The sequence below is a fragment of the Giraffa tippelskirchi genome, chromosome 2 (genome assembly GCF_054371585.1).
Source record: "Giraffa tippelskirchi isolate mGirTip1 chromosome 2, T2T-mGirTip1v1.2.pri, whole genome shotgun sequence".
Classification (NCBI taxonomy): Eukaryota; Metazoa; Chordata; class Mammalia; order Artiodactyla; family Giraffidae; genus Giraffa; species Giraffa tippelskirchi.
In genome coordinates, this window is record NC_137276.1 from 136,610,572 (window position 1) to 136,635,384 (window position 24,813).

A 24,813-nucleotide genomic window follows, 5' to 3' on the forward strand; every position below is an offset into this window, starting at 1 on the left:
CCAGGCAAGAACACTGGAGTGGGTTGCCATTTCCTTCTCCAGTGCATGGAAGTGAAAAGTGAAAGTGAAGTCGCTCAGTCGTGTCCGACTCTTCACGACCCCATGGACTGCAGCCCACCAGGCTTCTCCATCCATGGGATTTTCCAGGCAAGAATACTGGAGTGGGGTAATTCCCATTATTAAACTATAGCATTATTTCTTTATATATATATATACATTCCTCCCTTTGGTATGAATTAAAGCCTCCTTTCCCCCTCCTCTCTTATTTCCACATAAATTAATTCTACAATTTAATAAACTAACAGGTGGTTCCACTTCAGGCTGAGCAGATGTTAGACTGAATGAATGGAGACCCTTTTTTTTTTTCCTGAATACACTTGAGTTTTATTTATCTCTACACACAAACACATATTTATACCTATATCAATATCTCTAACATCCATACTTACTAAATTTATACAAACTTTCTTTTTTACCTTTTTATTTTGTATCAGAGTATTTAGCCAATTAGCAATGATGTGACAGTTTCAGGTGAACAGTGAAGGGACTCAATCATACATAAACATGTATCCATTCTCCCCCAAACTACCTTCCCATCCAGGCTGCCACATAGCCTAGAGTGTAACTTCTAAAGCAAATGACCGGGATCTTCATAATAATATGATGTAACACTTTAGTTACCATTCCATGTAACTGTGTTTCTATCTGCTTTGGTTTGTGCAATATGCATGGTGGTTAAGTACTGGGCCTGGAGCCAGCATGTTTCAGTTTAAATGTCAGTGTATAAACTTGGATTTGTTACTTAATCTCTATAAGCTTCAGTTTCCTCACCTATAAACCAGAGAGAATCATAGTTATCCCTCAAACCGTTTTTAAGAGGTTTAAGTAAGCAAATACTTGTAAAGCACTTAGCACAGTATATAGCATACAATAAATACTTCATAAAAGTTAGCTAGTGTTACTATTCTATTTAAGCTTAATAACTTGACCTATTATTTGAATTCATGTCACTTTTCATATCCAAACCAATTTAATAAAAATATTTAATGACTTGATTTCTTCCAGCCATAAGAGTGAATGTAGACAGTTACATTTGGCTTTTTAGATGAACCTTGAAATTTAAAATTATATCACATGAGATTTTGCACATAATTGCTTAAGACTTTGGATTGTATTCATTAAAGACAAAGTCATGAAGACAATATTCCAAACAAGTGAAAAAAAATTTTTAATTAATTGCCTTTATTCTTTTTTTAATTTATTTATTTTTTAGTTGATGGATAATTGTTTTATGGAATGTTGTTGTTTTCTGTTAAACATCAACATGAATCAGCCTTAGGCATACATATGTCCCCTCAAGGGAAATTTTTCATAGTGATCTTTGAAGAAAGGTTAGGGAATTTTTTGTTGTTGTTTAGCTCCTAAGTCATATCTGACTCTTTTGAGACCCCATGGGCTGCAGCCCACCAGACTCCATTGTCCATGGGATTTCTCAGGCAAGAATACGGAGTGGGAGTGGGTTGTCATTTCCTACTTCAGGGGATCTTCCCAACCCAGGGATCGAACCTGCGTCTCCTGTTTGATAGGCAGATACTATATCACTGAGCCACCTGGGAACCCTCTATTCAAAAATATTCATTTATCTATTATATGGTAAGCACTTCAGTACTAAAAAATGGATATTCTTTGATAGAAACAAAAAAGAAAAGAAAAAGAAAGTAAACTATGTTCAAAGAAAGATGTGCTTACTTGCTCAAGACTGGCCTCATTCACATTGCAAATCATCTCATCATCCACCCACCACTTTTATGTAATGCAGACGTTCAACCAGAAGTTAGGAACCTTCGCTTTTTGCTGCTTTATACTCCCCTTCCTCTGCCTTAACCGGCTGAGCCCCAACATACCATTCATCACTTTTCATCACCTCTCTCCAGTCATTTCACAATTTCTCATGAAATCTGAATCAATAATGACAACAGTGTACAGCCAGTCAGATTTCACTCTATGGCAATCTGCCTTAAGGCGCAGTGTTCAGAAAAACCATGTGTTGAAATATAAGGACTGACTATGTCACAAACACACATCCAGTATTAACCAGAATCTGCTCTCACTATGACAATATCAGAATACAAGAATAACAAGACAAATTAAAAGACATTCAAAGACTAGTGAGACAGAAGCATGTTTCACATCACTTGGCAGATGAAGAGGTTTGACTATCGGACGATGAAGACTGTATTTTTAGCAAAATGTTTTTTATCAATGATAAAACCCAGAAATAAGTATTGGCATCACATTTATATGCCACATTTTGATGATACGAAGTCCCTTTAAGTTTCCACTTTACTCCTAACTGCTTCTCATCAGATGAGAACTTAACTGTTGAGGACCGAGCCTTGGCATCTGCAGAGCAGAAAATAGCATGGTCCTAATAACTACACTTCAGTGCAAATGGACCTCGTGAGCAAATCATTCCGATGGAGGAATGCTCCACCTTATGTACCTGAGTTAATAGCTGTTTAGGCATATATAGGTCTTTGTGTCTCTCTCATCTGAAGCTGTCACAGTCAATCAGACAATTGTAAGAGATGGGAGGCGCTATCCATGCCCCCTGAATGTCTTGTTGCTATTTCAACAACAATAAGCACTTCTAGTCTCTTTTATATGCATCTCAAGTTCTAGGTCTAGGCAAGAAGAATAAAAAATTACAGAATTGCAGCAGCAGATGTTGCTTGCCTACCAAGGGATCAGGACATTTGATTGAATTGATGTTCATAATTTTATTTTTTTTAAGTCAGTGCTGTTTATGGTCCCATAATATAAAGCAGGTTACCGCTTTTATTTCTATTTTGCATCAAATCTCTAGAAGTTACAACTCAGTAAGTAGTGAGGTGAGGAGAATAATAATATCTCAGAGGACTGGTACAGACAAAGAATGCAAATATTTTAAGGACATCATTCTCCATTTATAAATCTTATTTGTAAGATATCATCTCTTTCAAGATTAATTTATAATTGGACTTCTTAGATTCATTCCTTGAGTTTACTGAACCCCTACAATATGCAAGGGCTTCTCTGGTGGCTCAGTGGTAAAGAATCATCCTGCCAATGCAGGAGACACGGATTCGATCCCTGGGTCGGGAAGATCTCTTGGAGAAGGAAATGGCAGCCCACTCCAGTATTCTTGTCTGATGGTGGTGGTTTAGTCATTAAGTAGGGTCCTACTCTTGCAACCCCATGGACTGTAGCTTATCAGGCTCCTCTGTCTATGGGCTACAGTCTATGGGGTCACAAAAGAGTCAGATGCAACTTAGCGACTAAACAACAACAACAGTATGCAAGGCACGAGATCTAGGCACTGGTGATTCAACAGTGAAAAATTCCTGCCCTTATATTTAGTGGAGGAAGGTTGGAAGCGATACAACTAAAAGACAAAAAAGGCATGCATACATACATGCATGTGTGTGCACGTGCACACACACACACACACACACACAATATTTAACAGTGAAAAACTTTATGGAGAAAACTATAACCAAGAAGAAGGCAGAGATCACTGGGAGTGGGTACAAACTTGGGGGCTCAGTGAGGTTTCTCTGAGGAATTATTTGAAGAAAGACATGACTAAGGTGAAGGAGGGAGCCATGCAGATACCTGGGTGAAGAGAGTTCCAGGCAAAGGAAACAGCAATGCAAAGGTCCTAAGACAGAGTGTCCTTAGCATGTTCAAGGACTAGCAAGGAGGCCAGCAAGGCTTAGGCAATGTAAATCAGGGGAGGGGCCATGGGCTGTGACCATCTGTGCTCATTATTCAGGTGTTCAAAATACTCCCCAAATGACCAGGCACACACAGGGATTAGGGTATGAGATCAGAAAGGCACCACTTCCCTTTTTTTGGCTAGTCTTTATTTAGCTTTTACTCCTGCTTTGTTCTGTGTATCTTTATACACAAGACCCTTTGTCCTTGAAAGAAAATCTACATGGAAGGTATTATAAACTCTTATTTTATAGATAAGAAACTTTGCTTAAAGAAATTAAATTACTTGCTCAGTGGAAATCATTAGGAAACTCTGACTCTAAAACCTTACCACCTCCTTCCGTCTGAAAAATTGCTGAGAAAAAAACTACTTCCCAAAATAGTTGAGATTGCATTGGACTTGCAGTTCCTGGTGCCACATGCTTGGAAGTTTTCATTCCATCCTAACAATGAGTAAAAAGCTGGACAAACTGAAAAATCAACAACTCTTCTTAGACCACTCCAAGAAACAAGGTCACAGGGCAGATCATTGCTCTCCAAATTGGAGAGACCAACAAGCAGATCGAGAAAATCACAACCTACCAGAGCAGAAACTCTTGAACCAAAACTCCCTGGAGAAGGGAGCTGAGATAGGAAAATCAGAACTGTAACTGATGGATTGCTGGAAGCTCAAAGTGGACAAGTCTGAGAGTCAAAATTTCTGAGGAGCTGATCATAGGGAGCTCCCACAAGTTTATAAGTATTATTTTGAGGTTATAGATCAGGATAAAGAAAGGTGTGTCATGCTCACATTAAGCAAAATAAAGCAGAAGTAGCTGTATTAATTTCAGAAAAACCAGACTTCAGAGCCTTTGTCCTCTGAAGGTTCTGAAGTGGGCTTCCTTGGTGGCTCAGATGGTAAAGAATCTGCCTGCAATGCAAGAGATGGGGGTTCAGTCCTGGGTTGCGAAGATGCCCTGGAGGAGGAAACAGCAACCCACTCCAGTAATCTTGCCTGGGAAATACCATGGACAGAGGAGCCTGGTGGGTTACAGTTCATGGGATCTCAAAGAGTCGGACACGACTGAATGACTAACACTTTCACTTCATGTTCAGGCTTCAAAGCAAGGAAAGTTATTAAGAATAGAGCAGGGCATTTCATAAGGACAAAGGTTAATTTTCCAAGAAAACATAACAATCTCCAATGTGTATATGTCTAAAACCTTTGTCAAACTATGTGCAGCAAAACTTGTAGAATTACAAGGAGAAATACATGAACCCACTGTTATAGTAGGAGCTTCAGCACCCCTCTATCAGAAATGGAAAGACCCGTTCTATGCAGAAAACCAGTAAAGATGTAGTTGAACTCAACAACACCATCAATCAACTGAATATAATTGACATCTATGGACTACTTCACCCAACAGCAGCAAAACACACATTTTTCTCAAACTCTCATGGAAAATTCATCTAGATAAACCACATTTGGGGTCATAAGACACCCCTTAACAAATTTAAAAGAATAAAAACCATACAGTGTCTGATCGCAGATCAAAATGAAATTAAACTCAGAATATATACAGAAAGATAACTGGAAAACCCCCAAACACTTGGAGACTAAAGAACACATTTCAAATAAAGCATGGATCAAAGAAGAAACATCAATAGAAATTTTAAGATATTTTTAACTAAATGAAAGTGAAAATATACCTTATCAAAGTTTATGAGATTTTCTTCTAAGCCCCAAGTCAGAGAAAGCAGTGCTTAGAAGAAAAATTATGGCACTATATACATGTATTAGGGGGAAAAAAAGATTTAAAATCAATCATCTAAAATTCTACCTCACAAAAGTAGAAAAAAAGAGTTAATACAATATAAATAAGCAGAAGAGAAGAAAATAAAAAATAAAATTAGAAATCAATGAAATTAAAAATCAAAAATGATTAAAATTAATGAAACCAAAAGCTTGTTCTTGGAAAAAAAAATTAAAAATTGGTGATCTATCCAGGCTAAGTAAGAAAAAATGACAAAAAATGCACATTGCCAACATCAGAAGTCAAAGCGAGAACGTCACCCAAGACCCCATACACATTAAAGGGATTATAGAGATATGCTAAACAACTCTATGCTTACAAAGTTGATAACCTAGATGACTTGTTGAATGACATAATCTGTCCAAACTCACACAAGAAGGAGTCTGAAGAAGCCTATATATACATTAAAGAAATTAAAACAATAGCTAATAGTGTACCAAAACAGAAAGCAGCAGATGGGATTCATTAATGAGTTTTACCAAACATTTAAGGAAGGAATTATGCCAACTCTATACAATCTTGTTCAGGGAAAAGAAGCAGAGGAAATACTTCCTAGCTCATTTTATGAGACCAGCATTACCAAAATCAGACAAAGACATACAAGTAGAGAAAAGTATAGATCTATATCCTCATGAACAAAGTAGCAAAAATGATCAACAAAATAATTTCAAATCAAAGTATAAGAAGCATTTGATTGGTTCAACTTCTGAAAATTAATGCAAACGATCATATCAATGCAATATCATCATAAAATTAATGCAATATCATCATATCATTCACCAGAATGGGTGAATTTAATTCAGATCACCATTACATCTATTGTTGTGGGTAAGAACCCCTTAGAAGAAATGGAGTAGCCCTCATAGTCAAAAAAGAGTCCAAAATGCAGTATGTGGGTGCAATCTCAAAAACGACAAAATGATCTCTGTTTGTTTCAAAGGCAAACCATTCAATATCATAGTAATCCAAGTCTATGTCTCAATCACTGATGCTTAAGAAGCTGAATGGTTCTATGAAGACTTACAAAGGCCTTCTAGAATTAACACCAAAAAATAAAAAATAAAAAGATGTCCTTTTCATCATAGGGGACTGGAATGAAAAAGTAGGAAGTCAACAGATACCTGGAGTAACAGGCATGTTTGGCCTTGGAATACAAAATGAAGCAGGGCAAAGGCTAACAGAGTTTTGCCAAGAGAACGCACAAGTCACAGAAAACACGCTCTTCCAACAACACAAGAGACAACTCTACACATGGACATCAGCAGACGGTCAATACCAAAATCAGATTGATTACATTCTTTGCAGCCAAAGATGGAGAAGCTCTATACAGTCAGCAAAACAAGACTGGGAGCTGACTGTGGCTCAGATCATGAACTCCTTATTGCAAAATTCAGGCTTAAATTGAAGAAAGTAGGGAAAACCATTTGGCCATTCAGGTATGACCTAAATCAAATCCCTTACATATATTCAGTGGAAGTAACAAATAGATTCAAGGGACTAGATCTGATAGAGTACTGAGGAACTAAGGACAGAGTTTAGTACATTGTACACAAGGCTGTGATCAAAACCATCCCCAAGAAAAAGAAATGAAAAAAAGGCAAAATGGCTGTCTGAGGAGGCCTTACAAATAGCTGAGAAAAGAAGAGAAGTGAAAGGCAAAGAATAAAAGGAAGAATAGATCCATCTGAATGCAGAGTTCCAAAGAATAGCAAAGAGAGATAAGAAAGCCTTCCTCAGTGATCAGTGCAAAGAAATAGAGGAAAACAATAGAATGGGAAAGACTAGAGATCTCTTCAAAAAAATTGGAGATTCCAAAAAAACATTTCATGCAAACATGGGCACAATAAAGGACAGAAACAGTATGGACCTAACAGAAGCAGACGATATTAAGAGGAGATGGCAAGAATACACAGAAAATCTTTACAAAAGTGATCTTCATGACCCAGATAACCATGATGGTGTGATCACTCACCTAGAGCCAGACATCCTAAAGTGTGAACTCAAGTGGGCATTAGGAAGCATCACTATGAACAAAGCTAGTGGAGGTGATGGAATTCCAGCTGAGATATTTCAAATCCTAAAGATGATGCTGTTAAAGTGCTGCACTCAATATGCCAGCAAATCTGGAAAACTCAGAAGTAGCCCAGGATTGGAAAAGTTCAGTCTTCATTCTAATTCCAAAGAAGGGCAATGTCACACAATGTTCAAACCACAGCACAATTGCACTCATCTCACACGCTAGCAAAGTAATGTTCAAAATTCTCCAAGTTAAGCTTCAACAGTACATGAACCAAAAACTTCCAGATGTTCAGGGTGGATTTAGAAAAGGCAAAGGAACCAGAGATCAAATTGGCAACATCCATTGGATCATAGAAAAAGCAAGAGAATTCAAGAAAAACATCTGTTTCACTGACCACACTAAAGTCTTTGACTGTGTGGATCACAACAGGCTGTGGAAAATTCTTAAAGAGATAGGAATACCAGATCACCTTACCCACCTCCTGAAAAATCTGTATGCAAATCAACAAGCAACAAGTAGAACTGGACATGGAACAACAGACTGGTTCCAAATTGGGAAAGGAGTACATCAAGGCTGTATATTGTCATCCCACTTATTTAACTTATATGCAGAGTACATCATGCAAAATGCCAGGCTGGATGAAGCACAAGCAGAAATCAAGATTGTTGGGAGAAATATCAATAACCTCAGATATGAAAATGACACCGCCCTTATGGTAGAAAGCAAAGAGGAACTAAAGAGCCTCTTGATGAAAGTGAGAGTGAAAAAGCTGGCTTAAAACTCAACACTCAAAGAACAAAGATCATGGCATCTGGTCCCATCAGTTCAGTTCAGCTCAGTCACTCAGTCATGTCTAACTTTTTGCAACCCCATAGACTGAAGCATGCTGGGCTTCCCTGTCCATCACCAACCTGCAGAGCTTATTCAAACTCATGTCCATCAAGTCGGTGATGTCACCCAACCATCTCATCCTCTGTCCCCTTCTCCTCCCCCCTTCAATCTTCCCCAGCATCAGGGTCTTTTCAAATGAGTCAGCTCTTCGCTTCATGTAGCCTGGCATTTTGTGTGTATAGTATGCATATAAGTTCAATAAGCAGGGTGACAATATACAGCTTTGACATACTCCTTTCTGGATTTGGAACCAGTCTGTTGTTTCATGTCCAGTTCTAATTGTTGCTTCCTGACCTGCATACAGATTTCTTAGGAGGCAGGTAAGGTCAACTGGTATTCCCGTCTCTTTAAGAATTTTCCACACAGTCAAAAGCTTTGGTGCAGTTAATAAAGCAGAAGTAGATATTTTTCTGGAACTCTCGTGCTTTTTTGATGATTCAGGGATGTTGGCAATTTGATCTCTGGTTCCTCTACCTTATTCAAATCCAACTTGAACATCTGGAATTTGATAGTTCACGTACTGTTGAAGCATGGCTTGGAGAATTTTGATCATTACTTTGCTAGTGTGTGAGATGAGTGCAATTGTGCGGTAGTTTGAGCATTCTTTGGCATTGCCTTTCTTTGGTATTGGAAGGAAAACTGACCATTTCCAGTCCTATGGCCACTCTGAGTTTTCCAAATTTGCTGGCATATCGAGTGCAGCACTTTCACAGCATCATGTTTTAGGACATGGCAAATAGACAGGGAAACAATGGAAACAGTGACAGACTATTTTCTTGGGCTCCAAAATCACTGCAGATGGTGACTGCAGCCATAAAATTAAAAGACGCTTGTTCCTTGGAAGAAAAGCTGTGACCAACCTAGACAGCATTTTAAAAAGCAGAGACATTACTTTGTCAGCAAAAGTCCCTATGGCCAAGCTATGGTTTTCCCAGTAGTCATGTATGAATGTGAGAGGTTGACAATAAAGAAAGCTGAGCATCAAAGAATTGATGCTTTTGAACTGTGGTGTTGGAGAAGACTCTTGAGAGTTCTTCGGACTGCAAGGAGATCAAACTAGTCAATCCTAAAGGAAATCAGTCCTGAATATTCACTGGAAGGACTGATGCTGAAGCTGAAGCTCCAATACTTTGGCCACCTGATGGCTTAGAAAAGACCCTGATTCTGTGATAGATTGAAGGCAGGTAGAGAAAAGGACAACAGAGGATGAAATAGTTGGATGGCATCACCGACTCGATAAACATGAGTTTGAGCAAGCTCCAATAGTTGGTGATGGATAGGGATGCCTGGTGTACTGCAGTCCATGGAGTCGCAAAGAGTCGGACACAACTGAGAGACTGAACTGATATGAAAAAGTAAAATCACATGATTATATCAACAGATAAAAAAAGAAATGCACGTGGCAATATCTAACACCCACTTATGATTAAAAACTCTCATAAAATAAGAATAGAGGGAAATTTCCTTCACTTAAAAAAAAATCTACAAAAATCGTACAGCTACTATCATACTTAATAGTGAGAACTTTGCAGCTTTCTTACTAAGATCAGGTACAAGGCAAGGATGTTCCCTCTCATTATACCTTTTCAACATTATACAGAAGCTGGGCATAATGCAGTAGGAGAAGTAAAAGAGCGGGGGCGGGTGGGAAGTTACAAAGTTTGGGAAGAAAGAAATAAAACTGTCTTTGTTAGCAGATGACATGATCCTCCATGTGCATGCAAGCATGCTCAGTTGCTTCAGTTGTGTCTGACTCTTGCAATCCTATGGACCATAGCCCATCAGGCTCCTCTGTCCATGGGATTCTCCGGGCAAGAACACTGGAGTGAGCTGCCATTTCCTTCTCCAGGTGATCCTCCCAGCCCAGAGATCCAACCCATGTCTCCTATACTGCAGGTGGATTCTTTACCACTGACCCACTGCAGAAGCCCAGTCTTCTATGTAGAAAATCTTAAAGAACTGACCAAAAACTTCTCCTGGAACTAAGAAGCAATTACTGCAAGATTGCAGGTTACATAGTTAATACACAAAAGTCAATCATTTTCCTATAGAGCAGCAATGAACAAGTCGAATTTAAAAATAATATCACAATACAATGTACATTAACATCCACAAAAGTGAAATACATATAAGTCTAACAAAATATGTATAAGATCTATATGAGGTATACTTCAAAACTCTGAGGAACGATATAAAAGACTATTTAAATGAGAGATATTCCAGATTCATGCTTAGGAGGACTCAGTATTGTTCGTGTGTGCACGTGTGCTAAGTCACTTCAGTTGTGTCCAACTATTTTCCAGATCATCTCAATTTTGCTGTGAACCTAAAAATGTTCTTTTTAAAAAAAGTTTTTTTAAAAAAGTGTTCTTTAAAAAATAGCTGAAACAGGGATAATGAGAGAGGCTGAGGAAAGGGTCATTTCTTACCATGTGATTGATTTAAATGCAGATTTTATGCAGATAATTTGAAAATATTTATCAAGGTTACTGACACAGTCTATGACCCAGTAATTCCAGTTCTAGAAATTTATCTTACAGATGTTTCCTCACTAGTGCCAAAATTTGTGCATTCAAGGTTTAAAATTACTACATTATCTGTAAAACAAAAATACTGGAAGCAATCTAAATGTCCATAAAAACTGATTAATAACATTTGGCACACCCATTAAATAGAATACCATGCAGCTGTCAAAAAGAAAGAGGATATCCTGGGTAATGAGATAAATAAAATGATCATTAGGCTGTATTGTTGGGTGGAAAATCAATGTACAGAGCAGTGTTGCTGTGCATATAACATACTACTGTTTGTGTAAAAGCCACATAATTAATATTCTTAAATATTAAGAATATTATTATACACATCTATTTAAAAGAGAGTATACATATTTGTGACAGCAAATAACATATTTACTTGTGTATGAATACAACAGCCCTTAAAGGGTGCTCATGGATCTTATGAACTAGTTGCTTCCAGCAAAGGAAACTGGTAGGTAGAAACAGTGATAAAAGGAAATTTTTACTGTATACCCTTTGTCTTTTTGAGTTTTGTAACACTGAAATGTGGTATTCCTTCCAAGCAATCACTTTTAAATAAACATGTGTGTGCATGTTCACACACATGCATGTAAGTGTGTATATATGTTGGCAAGCAGAATATTAGTTCTCCAACCAGGGATCGAACCTGGGTCCCCTGCAGTGGAAGCATGGAGTATTAACCACTGGAACACCAGGGTAGTTCCTTGATCTACCCTTAAGACTAAGGCATTTCCTATGTCTTCAATAAGTGACCAGAGCTCATAGCCTCAGTATTGACATGTAACCAAGTAGAGCCTTAATCTGACCAGTGAAGAAAAGCCACATTAACAAAAGTCACTTGGAACCTAGCAGTAAGCAGGCAAGGAGAAAGTTTTCATCAGTGTTCATCTACTTCTGTTCAAAGGAGAAACTTATTGATTTTGCCCTGAATACAAGCACTAAAGAGGCATAATGTCTTGTAAAGTGGACATAAATTTCCCTCAAGCTTGTCCACTTCCCTCTACTCGGATTTTACAATTCCCGAAGGACCTATGTATTGAATTGGTTAGACTCTCAAACATCACAATTCCCCCAAAATCGTGTGCAGAAAAGAGGACAGGATATGCACTGTCACTAAAAAATTATACTCCAGCCCCATTTTAAATGAATGATTGACATCATGTTTCTTGTATAAGAGTTGGTCCTCAAGAAATAAACACTACTCTGGATAAAGTAAACAAGGTCTAATCTTCAAATTTTCAAAGACAACATCCCATGGTGAATTACAGGAACACTGTCAGAGATCTCAGGAGTCCTGCCAGAGGCTGCCAGGTAGTCACGGTCTCACATGTCTCTTTATGTGATTAATGTGTTTACTCTTCAAGATTGGGTAACATAGTAAGATTCTGGAGGCAATTTGTGTACAAAATTATCTCACAGACATATATTTTAACTTTGAAATGCATTCTTAAGATTTTGCCTTAGAGAGATAAAGTCATGAGTGTGAGTATATTTATGCATAAAGAAATTCATAATAGCAAAATGCTCATCAAGGCAAATGGATCAGTAAATTATGATACACATACAGCGGGACTCTGTGCTGCTTTTTAAAAATGATGAAGGAGATCTACATTAGGAACAAGGAATTAATTCCATCATGTTATAGAGTAAAATGTAGGTTATAGAAAAATATTCAGGTGAAATAGTCGATGCACAGAGAGGTATTTAGAACATTGTTGATGATACTTCAGCAATATTTAGTTCCTTATTTGAACTTTACAGCATTATTTTAATTTCTTGTAATAAGCAAGTATTGTTTTTCAAAAAGTAAATTATTTCAATGGGAAAAATAGTGAATATCATTGTCAAGATTTGATAATGCCTATTTACATTTAGCCTAACTATGTCTAGATGCAAAATGCACTGAAACATCACCTGTTTTACGAAAGCACATCATTAGGATAAGTCAGAAATTTTCTCTTTTTCAGCTTATATGACATCTACAAACACATTTTACACTATTAAAAGTATTGAAGAATCCAAATAGCTTCTATTTATGTGGGAGACAGAGATAAAGACAAGACAGATAAACACATATATTTACCATATTAGAAACTTAAACTGAGAAATTGTTGAAACACAAAAATACAAAAGCACATTGTGCCATCAATCATCACATAGCCTCTAGGAAACACCACTGTACACTCATGAAACAATGAGAGTGGAAGAAGTGGACAACAGATTAATATTATGATGAAAATAACTTTGATCTTGAAGATCTTTTGAAAGGGTCTGACTTCCCCAGAGATCTGAGATCACACTGTGAGAACTGCTGTTCTAACCTCAAGTCTATATTTTTCCAAGACTAGACCTTGGTTCATTGAGTGAATGGTATTCACAATCTGACTCTAAGCTCCCTCCACTGTCTCAAGTCTCCCAGTATTCGCTAAGTATCCACAAACTAGTCACACTGGAATAAACCCTCTCCCTGAAAAAAAATGCATTGTTTGTGCTCAAATGGGTGGCAATGTTGTACCGTCTGTCTGGAGCTACTTCATTCTCTCCTTTCAGAGGTTCCCACTGGAGATTTCAAGGCTGTGCTAAACTGTCACCCACCCAGCCCCAGGTAGAATGGTCCTCTTTCCAAGGATAGCACTTTGCTTTCTCCTCCCTTCATTTTACTTGACTCCATTGTTTCTTTGTGAGTGGGTCATGTGTCTGGCCCCCTGATTTCACCCCACAATCCTGTAATGAGCACCTGTCCAGCAATGAGCTCTGGGAAGATTCTCTTTATCTGAATCTCCTTGAACTACGGGGGCAAAGAAATTTTGTGGTATGTGAATCTTTGTTCCCTCATTCCTGGCACCTGACACTTGTTCAAAACAGTTTTATTTGTTTTATCTAACTACTTTGAAATGATCAGTTATCACTGGCTGATGGGTCTGTGGGTGATATTGTTTCCTTTGTACTTGACTGCAACATATATTTTTTGCAGTTATAAATGTTACACGATGTTAAACTGTTTCTCCATAGTTTAGCTGATAATAGGAAACATTTCTGTATGATACACAGCTCTATGTACTTTATATACACTTTAACATTGCATTTAATTATTTATACTTTTGATCTCAGAAATAAAAGGGGCATCAATATCCAACTCATTTGTACAGAGATTCTTTGCATGTGATATTCCACATATGCATATTCTATTGTTGCCTATAACTTGCACATCCTTGTGTTACTTTGGCTTTATCTTCATGTTCCAAACGGAAGATTCCAGACATTATTTGTGTCTTATTTCCTGAATTCCTCATGGAAAATTTCTCATCTTATGGTCAGGCAATATAGGATCATAACATCTACATATAAACTTAGCACTTTAACTCTACAAATCTCACTTAGCAGAACATTCTTCTGGAAACAAATATATCTCTCAGTGGCCACCAGGGAGCCGAATTAACTGGCTGCCTTCATAAAGTTCAATAAAACATTTACTAGGGAATGTTTCCCCCACAGATGGAATTCAAAATGGATTGTTTTGTAAAGGACTTTTATCTCCTAGAATAACCAGCAGAGTATTTGAAGTGGTGACATGACACACTACTCATTACTAACAAAGGCCTTTCCTCCTGTTGCACACCATCTGAACTACTCATTTCTGCGTGGATGCAGAAGCTTCTGCAGAAAGGAAAGAAGGATGGGCTGAAGTTATTGTTTAATCGGCCACAAGCTGGATACTGGCTGTTGGCTTGGCTCCTGCTGTGCTGTGACTATCAGGCCTGGGGTGATCAAGGCCACAGACTAAGCTCCACGGGTGCCCACTCCCTCCACGATACCCACAGGCTGGCCCTCTCTGTCCTCTAAGAAGGGCTGTGGTCCCTGTGGCATCTCCACTCCAGAGCAGCCCATTTTCTCATTGACATGCAGGGAGCGCTCCCATAAGCAAAGGCTGCAAAGCGTCATTAACGTGGTGGGGAGACAAACAACACTCGAGCTGCATACCAAGTGGCAGCACATTTAACAGAATCATTTTATTATGAATACATTCCGGGCTGCCACAGCGAGCCACTCACCTAAACTGTGCCGGCAAAATGGATCTTTGCTAATTACATTTCATGCATATTTCAGATCTTTCCACAGGGATACAGGGGGATGGTGATGGTGTGCATAAAAGGGAATTTTACAGCCAGGTTCACTTGCATTTGGCATCAAGAGCCAAACTAGCGGGTAACAAAGATAAGTTCAATTACATTCCATGTTGTGTTTGCTTTAGCTGGAATACTTCCTCCGAGTAACTCTATCAGTGCTGCTGTGGTTGCTGGTTGAAAATGAAATTACTCTCCAAATCCACCTGAATACACATTATTGCAGAAAAGCACACAGCTTAAATCATTTCTTTCCCACCTTTCCTTTTCTATATTTGTCCCCAGATTGAATTAGGGAAATGGATGTGGGCACATGTTAGGAGGGTGACAGAAAAGCATCGTTACCTGCTTCAAGACTGAATTGTAAAGTACACAAGTGACTGCTTTCTTGTGGCTTGTCACCCTCTTGCCGGCTTCACTTTTCATTGCCAGCAAAGCTAGCTGGTTATTGAACGAGATGAAGAGTCGTCCATGGGCTTCATCAAAGTGGAAGAGACACCTGAAGTCCTGACTCTTGGGGAAAAAGCAAGAGATCCTCTGGATGCACAGTTGATGCTGAATATCCCAGAGTCTCAAAACCTGCAGGAAAAGTAACAGTCATATGACTATGTCAAGAATAATTCTGATTTTCTAACCAAATTTTCTCTAGCTCACCCTCAACCTCAGGCAGGCTCCCTATAGCACTGTTAACTGTTCGTCCTTATCTCATAGAACACATTTTTTGTATTTCCATTCTCTGTTTCAGTATTTCCTCAACTGTAATCTCTTCTAGGGAAGGGATTTTGTTTTGTCTCAGTCCTCAGAAAAATGTTTGCATTAAGTAGGTGCTTGGGCTAGGAAGAATAATTGTCTCCAAAGATATCCATGTGCTAATTCTTGGAAAATGTGAAAATGCTATCTTATATGGCAAAACAGATGCCATAAATTAAGGCCTTTGAGATGGAGAGATAATGCTGATTGATTTGGACAAGTCCAGTATAATCACAGTGCTTCCCAGGTGGCTCAGTGGTAGAGAATCTATCTGCTAATGAAGGAAATGTAGGTTCTATCCCTGGGTCAGGAAGATCCCCTGGAGATGGAAAGAGCAAACCACTCCAGTATTCTAGCCTGGGAAATTTCATGGACAGAAGAGCTTGGCAGGCTATAGTCCATGGGGTCACAAAAGAATAAACATGACTTAGTGACTAAACTTTTTCACTCTCCTCTTTTACTTTCATCAAGAGGCTCTTTAGTTCTTCTTCACTCTCTGCCATAAGGGTGATGTCATCTGCATATCTGAGGTTATTGATATTTCTCCCAGCAATCTTGATTCCAGCTTGTGCTTCATCCAACCCAGCATTTCTCATGATGTACTCTGCATATAAGTTAAATAAGCAGGGTAACAATATACAGCCTTGACGTACTCCTTTTCCTATTTGGAACCAGTCTGTTGCTCCATGTCCAGTTCTAACTGTTGCTTCCTGACTTGCATACAGATTTCTCAAGAGGCAGGTCAGGTGGTCTGGTATTCCCACCTCTTGAAGAATTTTCCGTAGTTTATTGTGATCCGCACAGTGAAAGGCTTTGGCATAGTCAATAAAGCAGAAATAGATGTTTTTCTGGAACTCTCTTGATTTTTCGATGATCCGGGGGATGTTGGCAATTTGATCTCTGGTTCCTCTGCCTTTTCTAAAACCAGCTTGAACATCTGGAAGTTTACAGTTCATATATTGCTGAAGCCTGGCTTGGAGTATTTTGAGCATTACTTTGCTAGCGTGTGAGATGAGGGCAATTGTGCGGTAGTTTGAGCATTCTTTGGCATTGCCTTTCTTTGGGATTGGAACGAAAACTGACCTTTTCCAGTCCTGTGGCCACTGCTGAGTTTTCCAAATTTGCTGGCATATCGAGTGCATCGCTTTCACAGCATCACCTTTGAGGATTTGAAATAGCTCAACTGGAATTCCATCACCTCCACTAGCTTTGTTCGTAGTGATGCTTTCTAAGGCCCACTTGACTTCACATTCCAGGATGTCTGGCTCTAGGTGAGTAATCACACCATCATGATTATCTGGGTCGTGAAGATATTTGTACAGTTCTTCTGTGTATTCTTGCAACCTGTTATTAATGTCTTCTGCTTCTCTTAGGTCCATACCATTTCTGTCCTTTATTGAGCCCATCTTTGCATGAAATGTTCCCTTGGTATCTCTAATTTTCTTGAAGAAATCTCTAGTCTTTCCCATTCTATTGATTTCCTCTATTTCTTTACACTGATCATGAGGAAGGGTTTCTTATCTCTCCTTGCTATTCTTTGGAACTCTGTATTCAAATAGGTAGATCTTTCCTTTTCTCCCTTGCTTTTCGCTTCCCTTCTTTTCACAGCTATTTGTAAGGCCTCCTCAGACAGCCATTTTGCTTTTTTGAATTTCTTTTTCTTGGGGATGATCTTGCTCCCTGTCTCCTGTACAATGTCCTGAACCTCCGTCCATAGTTCATCAGGCACTCTGTCTATCAGTACTAGTCCCTTAAATCTATTTCCCACTTCCACTGTATAATCGTTAGGGATTATACCTGAATGGTCTAGCGGTTTTCCCTACTTTCTTCAATTTAAGTCTGAATTTGGCAATAAAGAGTTCATGATCTGAACCACTGGAGAAGGAAATGGCAACCCACTCCAGTGTTCTTGCCTGGAGAATCCCAGGGACGGGGGAGCCTGGTAGGCTGCCGTCCATGGGGTCGCACAGAGTCGGACACGACTGAAGCGACTTAGCAGCAGCAGATCTGAACAACAGTCAGCTCCTGGTCTTGTTTTTCCTGACCATATAGAGTTTCTCCATCTTTGGCTGCAAAGAATATAATCAATCTGATTTTGGTGTTGACCATATGGTGATGTCCATGTGTAGAGTCTTCTCTTGTGTTGTTGGAAGAGGGTGCTTGCAATGACCAGTGCATTCTCTTAGCAGAGCTCTATTAGCCTTTTCCCTGCTTCATTCTGTACTCCCAAGGCCAAATTTGCCTCTTACTCCAGGTATTTCTTGACTTGCTACTTTTGCATTCCAGTCCCCTATAATGAAAATGACATCTTTTTTTGTTGCTAATTCTAGAAGGTCTTGTAGGTCTTCATAGAACTGTTCAACTTCAGCTTCTTCAGCATTACTGGTCAGGACATAGACTTGGATTACCATGATATTGAATGGTTTGCCTTGGAAATGAACAGAGATCACTCTGTCATTTTTGAGACTGCATCCAAGTACTGCATTTCAGACTCTTTTGTTAACTATGATGGCTACTCCATTTCTTCTAAGGGATTCTTGCCCACAGTAGTAGATATAATGGTCATCTGAGTTAAATTCACCCTTTCAAGTCCATTTTAGTTCGCTGATTCCTAAAATGTCGATGTTCACTCTTCCCATCTCCTGTTTGATCACTTCCAATTTGCTTTGATTCATGGACCTAACATTCCAGGTTCCTATGCAATATTGCTCTTTACAGCATTGGACCTTGCTTCCATCACCAGTCAAATCCACAACTGAGTGTTGTTTTTGCTTTGGCTCCTTCTCTTCATTCTTTCTGGAGTTATTTCTCCACTGATCTCCAGTAGCATACTGGACACCTACCAACCTGGGGAGTTCATCTTTCAGTGTCCTATCTTTTTGCTTTTTTCATACCGTTCATGGGGTTCTCAAGGCAAGAATACTGAAGTGGTTTGCCATGCCGTTCTCCAGTGGACCACATTCTGTCAGACCTCTCCACCATGACCTATTCATCTTGGGTGGCCCTACACGGCATGGCTCATAGTTTCATTGAGTTAGACAAGGCTGTGGTCCATGTGATTAGACTGATTAGTTTTCTGTGATTGTGGTTTTTAGTCTGTCTGCCCTCTGATGGAGAAGGGCAGACAGACTGTGCTTATGGCAGAAAGTGAAGAACTAAAGAGCCTCTTGATAAAAGTGAAAGAGGAGAGTGAAAAAGTTGGCTTAAGGCTCAACATTCAGAAAACTAAGATCATGGCATCTGGTCCCATCACTTCATGGCAAATAGACGGGGAAACAGTGGAAACAGTGAGAGACTTTATTTTGGGGGGCTCCAAAATCACTGCTGATGGTGACTGCAGCCATGAAATTAAAAGACACTTACTCCTTGGAAGGAAAGTTATGACCAACCTAGACAGCATATTAAAAAGCAGAAACATTACTTTGCCAACAAAGGTCCATATAGTCAAGGCTATGGTTTTTTTGTTTTGTTTTGTTTTTATTTTAGTTGGGGGCTAACTACTTTACAATATTGTAATAGTTAAGGCTATGGTTTTTCCAGTAGTCATGTATGGATGTGAGAGTTGGACTATAAAGAAAGCTGAGCGCCAAAGAATTTATGCTTTTGAACTATGGTGTTGGAGAAGACTGTTGAGAGTCCCTTGGACTGCAAGGAGATCCAACCAGTCCATTCTAAAGGAAATCAGTCCTGGGTGTTCATTGGAAGGACTGATGTTGAACTGAAACTCCAATACTTTGGACACCTGATGTGAAGAGCTGACTCATTTGAAAAGACCCTGATGCTGAGAAAGATTGAGGGCAGAGGATGAGATGGTTGGATGGCAGCACCAACTCAATGGACATGAGTTTGAGTCAACTCCGGGAGTTGGTGATGGACAAGGAGGCCTGGTGTGCTGCAGTCCATGGGGTCATAAAGAGTCGGACACGACTGAGCGACTGAACTGAAGTGAAGTGATTAAACAACAATATAACCACAAGGGAGATTAAAGTTACAGAATGTAAGATATACTCTGCCTAGGGCTTCCCTGGTAGTTCAGTCAGTAAAGAATCCGCCTGCAATGCAGAAGATGGGGGTTCGATTCCTGGGTTGGGAAGATCCCCTGGAGAAGAAAGTTTCAAGTCTCTCCAGTATTCTTGCCTGGAGAATCCCATGGATAGAAGAGCCTTGGCAGGCTACAGTCCATGGGGTTGCATGATTTGGACAGGACTCAGCAACTAAAACCACCACCAGCGTTCCTGGCTTGGAAGATGGAGAAAAGGGGCTATGAACCAAGGGAGCTGGAAAAGGCAAGGAAACAAATTCTCTTCCAGTGCCTCCAGAAAAAAGACAGCCCTGTGAGTACCTTGATTTTAGCCCAGTGAGACCCAGGCTACAATTCTAACCTACAAAATATAAAAGGTGTGCTCTTGCAAACCATTGAGTTTGTGGCTATCTGTCACATTAGCAAAAGAAAACGAATACAATATCTTTCTCTATATAGACAGATAAATAGATAATAGGTAGATAGATAGATAGTATATGTATTTTTTGTGAAACAAAATTCTTTACTGTCTGAGTCACCAGGGAAGCTCATTAAAGGAAATCAAGTTCAGATAACACAGACAATTAAGGTACAAAAATGCCACACACGTGGACAAGCACTGAAGGAAATGGGAAGAGGAGTTCTGCAGATGCCAGTGTTGCAACTGTCAGTCATGGAGCAGAATTCACAAAGTGCAATGAGGGAGAATCAGGCTTTCCTGGTTGCTCAGAGGGGAAAGAATTTGGCTGCAATGCAGGAGACTCAGGTTCAATATCTGGGTGGGGAAGATCCCCTGGAGAAGGGAATGGCTACCTACTCCAGTATTCTTGCCTGGAGAATTCCATGGACAGAGGAGCCTGGCGAGCTACAGTCCATACGGTTGGAAAGAGTCAGACATGACTGAGCGATTAATACTTTGAGTGAGGGAGATTCAGAATGAGAGGGAAAAACCCCTCCAAAGGGGGCTCAGGCCAGTTCTAGGGACAGACTTCTTTGGTTGTCATCTTGGCTCTGACCCTTACGGCAGAGTGAACTCTAGTAAGTTTCTTTGTCTGTCTGAATTTTTGATGTGGTACCTACCTGAAAAGTGAGAGGGAAAGTCGCTCAGTCGTGTCCGATTCTTTGTGACCCCCATGGACTATACAGTCCTTGGAATTAATTCTACAGGCCAGAATACTGGAGTGGGTAGCCATTCCCTTCTCCAGGGGATCTTCCCAATCCAGGGATCAAACCCAGGTCTCCCATATTGCAGGCAGATTCTTTACCAGCTGAGCCACCCCTTAGCCAGCTGAGGGAAGCCCAAGAATACTGGAGTGGGTAGCCTATACCTTCTCCAGCAGATCTTCCTGACCCAGGAATTGAACCAGGGTCTCCTGCATTGCAGGAAATTCTTTACCAACTGTGCTATCAGGGAAGCCTGGAACCTATGTAATCTGACGCTATAAAGATTGAATGAGAGCCCATGTCAAACATTTGGCATGATGACCTGTATGTAGTAAATGCCCAATAAATGTTTTATTATTAAATGTATTTTATTCCTTTTTATTACATAAATATTAGAGCCTTAGAGCAGAAAAAGTTTCTTTCAAATAAACTAGTGTGCTTTATCCAATGTGAGAATTATTTCTAAATTATCTATAGAAGATGGCCTCTTTACACAAGTGTTTATCACTCCATAAGGCAAGTGACCCTGTAGTTTTAACCTATTTTAAATCTTATACTCCTTTGGGGAAAAAAATCAGTTGAAAACGATGGCCCATCCCCTCCTCTTAAATGCATATATTCAAATATGAGCACAATATTCCATAGAATTTCTTTGGATACATAGACACATGAATCTCCCATGCAGATCCTGGGATCCCGTAGGATAGGAATTCCTATAGCATTATGACAAGCCAAAGATTTCCTCTTCTACCTTTTGATTCTATCCTACTCTCTTTCCCTACATCTACATAAGCCTCTTCATATACCTCTTGTCCATGGTAGATGATCCTAGCTCCTTATAAATCATAGCATCATTTGTAGATCCCACTCCATCATGGAACTCTCTTGAGTCTCTCACTTTGTCTTTTTTTTTTTTTTCCACTTTCTCTCCAGGGAGGTTGGTCATCCAGGCCTTGATCACTTTTTTAAAAAATGTAATTAGATATGTCCATGGTGTAAAATCCAATAGCATCAAAAGGCTTTTTAATCAATTCATCCCTCTCAATCCCAAGTCCCCATATCCCCCATCTCAGAGACAGCCTTCTTTAACTCTTTCTGAGTGGTTTTCTCCATAACACCAAATAATAGCTGTTTGTGTGTGTGTGTGTGCATGCATGTGTGCCTGTGTGAATATAGCATATATTAATTGTACATCGAATGACACTCTCTTCTGAAAGAAATACTTACACACCTATTCTCCCTTTCTCATCCCGTTGCCCCAATCTAAACATTGTATTTTTTAGTCCTAGTGTTGTGTGTGTGTTAAGTTGCTTCAGTTGTGTCTGACTCTTTGTGACCCTATGGACTGTAGCCTGCCAGGCTCCTCTATACATGGGGATTCTCCAGGCAAGACTACTGGAGTGGGTTGCCATTCTCTCTTCCAGAGGATCTTCCCCACACAGGAATCGAACCCATGTCTCCTGTGGCTCCTGCATTGCAGCTGGATTCTTTACCTCCGAGTCACCAGGGAAGTCCTAGTATTGTTAACGATTTAAAATAATATACTTACACATTAATTAATGCACCATCAATAGAAGACAGTATATGCATACTCACCAGTATGTAACATGAACACCTTAGGGTCCCCAAGAGTCTGTTTAAGCAAAGTGCTCAGAATTGAGCCAATATTTCAGGTGTATTCTAACCACTGTTACAGACACTGTGACTCCTTTAAACACCCTATTTTTTACATTAGCTGAATAAGCCATTCCAACATGCGTTGCCCTTAACTTGAGGTCCTGACTGAGTAAAACTCTAAATCTTATTCCCATGAATAAACAGTCAAGACAGACATCTACCATTCTACCTTCAAAAATCTGATGTTGAAAGCTAAAATTACTATTTTTCTAGTTTCAAAGTATAAGAATACAATTTTGAATCCTAATTATATTATACTGACAACTGCTCCCTGATTTGTCCACATATCCCATGGAATACAGTAGATGGTAAATAGATATTTTCTTAATCTGTTGAAAGCTGTGGTTCATCTAATAACTATGTTTTTATCCAGCTCACTGATGAAAAATATTAGCTAGGATAAGTCCAAAAATATAACACTTCCATAAACAAAGCTTGCCTCAACTTCTACATGATTATTTTCCCAATTGCAGATCTCATCTAATTCACAATAAAATGTTATGAGGATCTTTCAAAAATCTTGCAGAAATGAGTATGCTTGAAGTAAACTAAGATCATGGCATCTGGTCCTATCACTTCATGGCAAATAGACGGGGAAACAGTGGAAACAGTGGCTGACTTTATTTTGGGGGGCTCCAAAATCACTGCAAATGGTGACACCTGCCATGAAATTAAAAGACGCTTACTCCTTGGAAGGAAAGTTATGACGAACCTAGACAGCATATTAAAAAGCAGAGACATTACTTTGCCAACAAAGGTCCATCTAGTCAAGGCTATGGTTTTTCCAGTAGTCATGTATGGATGTGAGAGTTGGACTATAAAGAAAGCTGAGCACTGAAGAATTGATGCTTTTGAACTGTGGTGTTGGAGAAGACTCTTGAGAATCCCTGGGACTGCAAGGAGATCCAACCAGTCCATCCTGAAGAAGATCAGTCCTGGGTGTTCATTGGAAGGACTGATGTTGAAGCTGAAACTCCAATTCTTTGGCCACCTGATGGGAAGAGCTGACTCATTTGAAAAGACCCTGATGTTGGGAAAGATTGAAAGCAGGAGGAGAAGGGGACGACAGAGGATGACATGGTTGGATGGCATCACCGACTGAATGGACATGAGTTTGGGTAAACCCCAGGAGTTGGTGACGGACAGGGAGATCTGGCATGCTGAGGTTCATGGGGTCGCAAAGAGTCGGACACGACTGAGCGACTGAACTGAACTGAACTGATGTATTGGGTAATGTATCCATGTACTAACACTTGTAACAAACTTAAACTGATATAGTCAAACTCTCCCAGATAAAAAGCATTACCAATCCTTCTAACCCCAAGACTATACATTTATAAAAGTACATTGGGTTTTCTTGGCAAGAATATTTTTATTAAACAACTTATTCTAATTCTTAAACCTTGTAATTTTTATTTAAGACATTCTGGCAACTCTCCAGAAAATGTTTAACCTCAAAAATATAAATCCTATAAGAAGTAAGACTTTCAAATATATTTCAAAGTGTTCTAAATATAATAGGATTGATAAAGTTATTATTTTGAATGTTAGAGTCATAAGATTAAACCCATCTATATCACTCTCAAACTCTCATATAACTTAAAATAGTTATATCCCCATTGTTCAAAATCCTGTCTTGTTTGGTATGGATTTGTTCCTAAAAAAGCTGAAATTAACTTTATTTCAGAAGAATTAACTTCATTTTAGAAAAATAATATGAGGCAAGATTGAGTATAGATTAACAACAAGTCAACAGTATTAATGGACTATAATTTCCCCAGAATCATTTTCCACATGTTATTCAAATCATTTATATTTACTTTAATATTTTGTTGACATTTAATTAAATGAAAAATTAAAAATAGATGAGTGATAACCTCTACTCTATGAAAGGTGAGTTCCTGCTATCAGCAATTAAAACTAGAGGTGCTTTTTAAAAATCATAATGTGTATCTTCATTAATTTTTCTTAAAATCAATTTTTACTTTTCTTTTTTCCCTCCTTCCCTTGAAGAACCCTTAATTCTCATAATTAGTGATCCTACTAAGTTCCCTTCCATCTTTATCTAATTTTTCTTTCT

At 39.1% G+C, this 24,813-nt stretch overlaps 1 protein-coding gene across 1 annotated transcript in view; it reads right to left on the reverse strand.

Moving 5' to 3' along the window:
* The window catches only part of WDR49 (WD repeat domain 49), a 152,923-nt gene that overhangs the window by 61,678 nt on the left and 66,432 nt on the right, over nucleotides 1–24,813 (reverse strand). Inside the window, exon 7 of the mRNA XM_081573649.1 lies at nucleotides 15,467–15,700. Within this exon, the coding sequence (XP_081429775.1) occupies nucleotides 15,467–15,700 (234 nt within the window). The remainder of the gene's footprint in view (nucleotides 1–15,466; nucleotides 15,701–24,813) is intronic.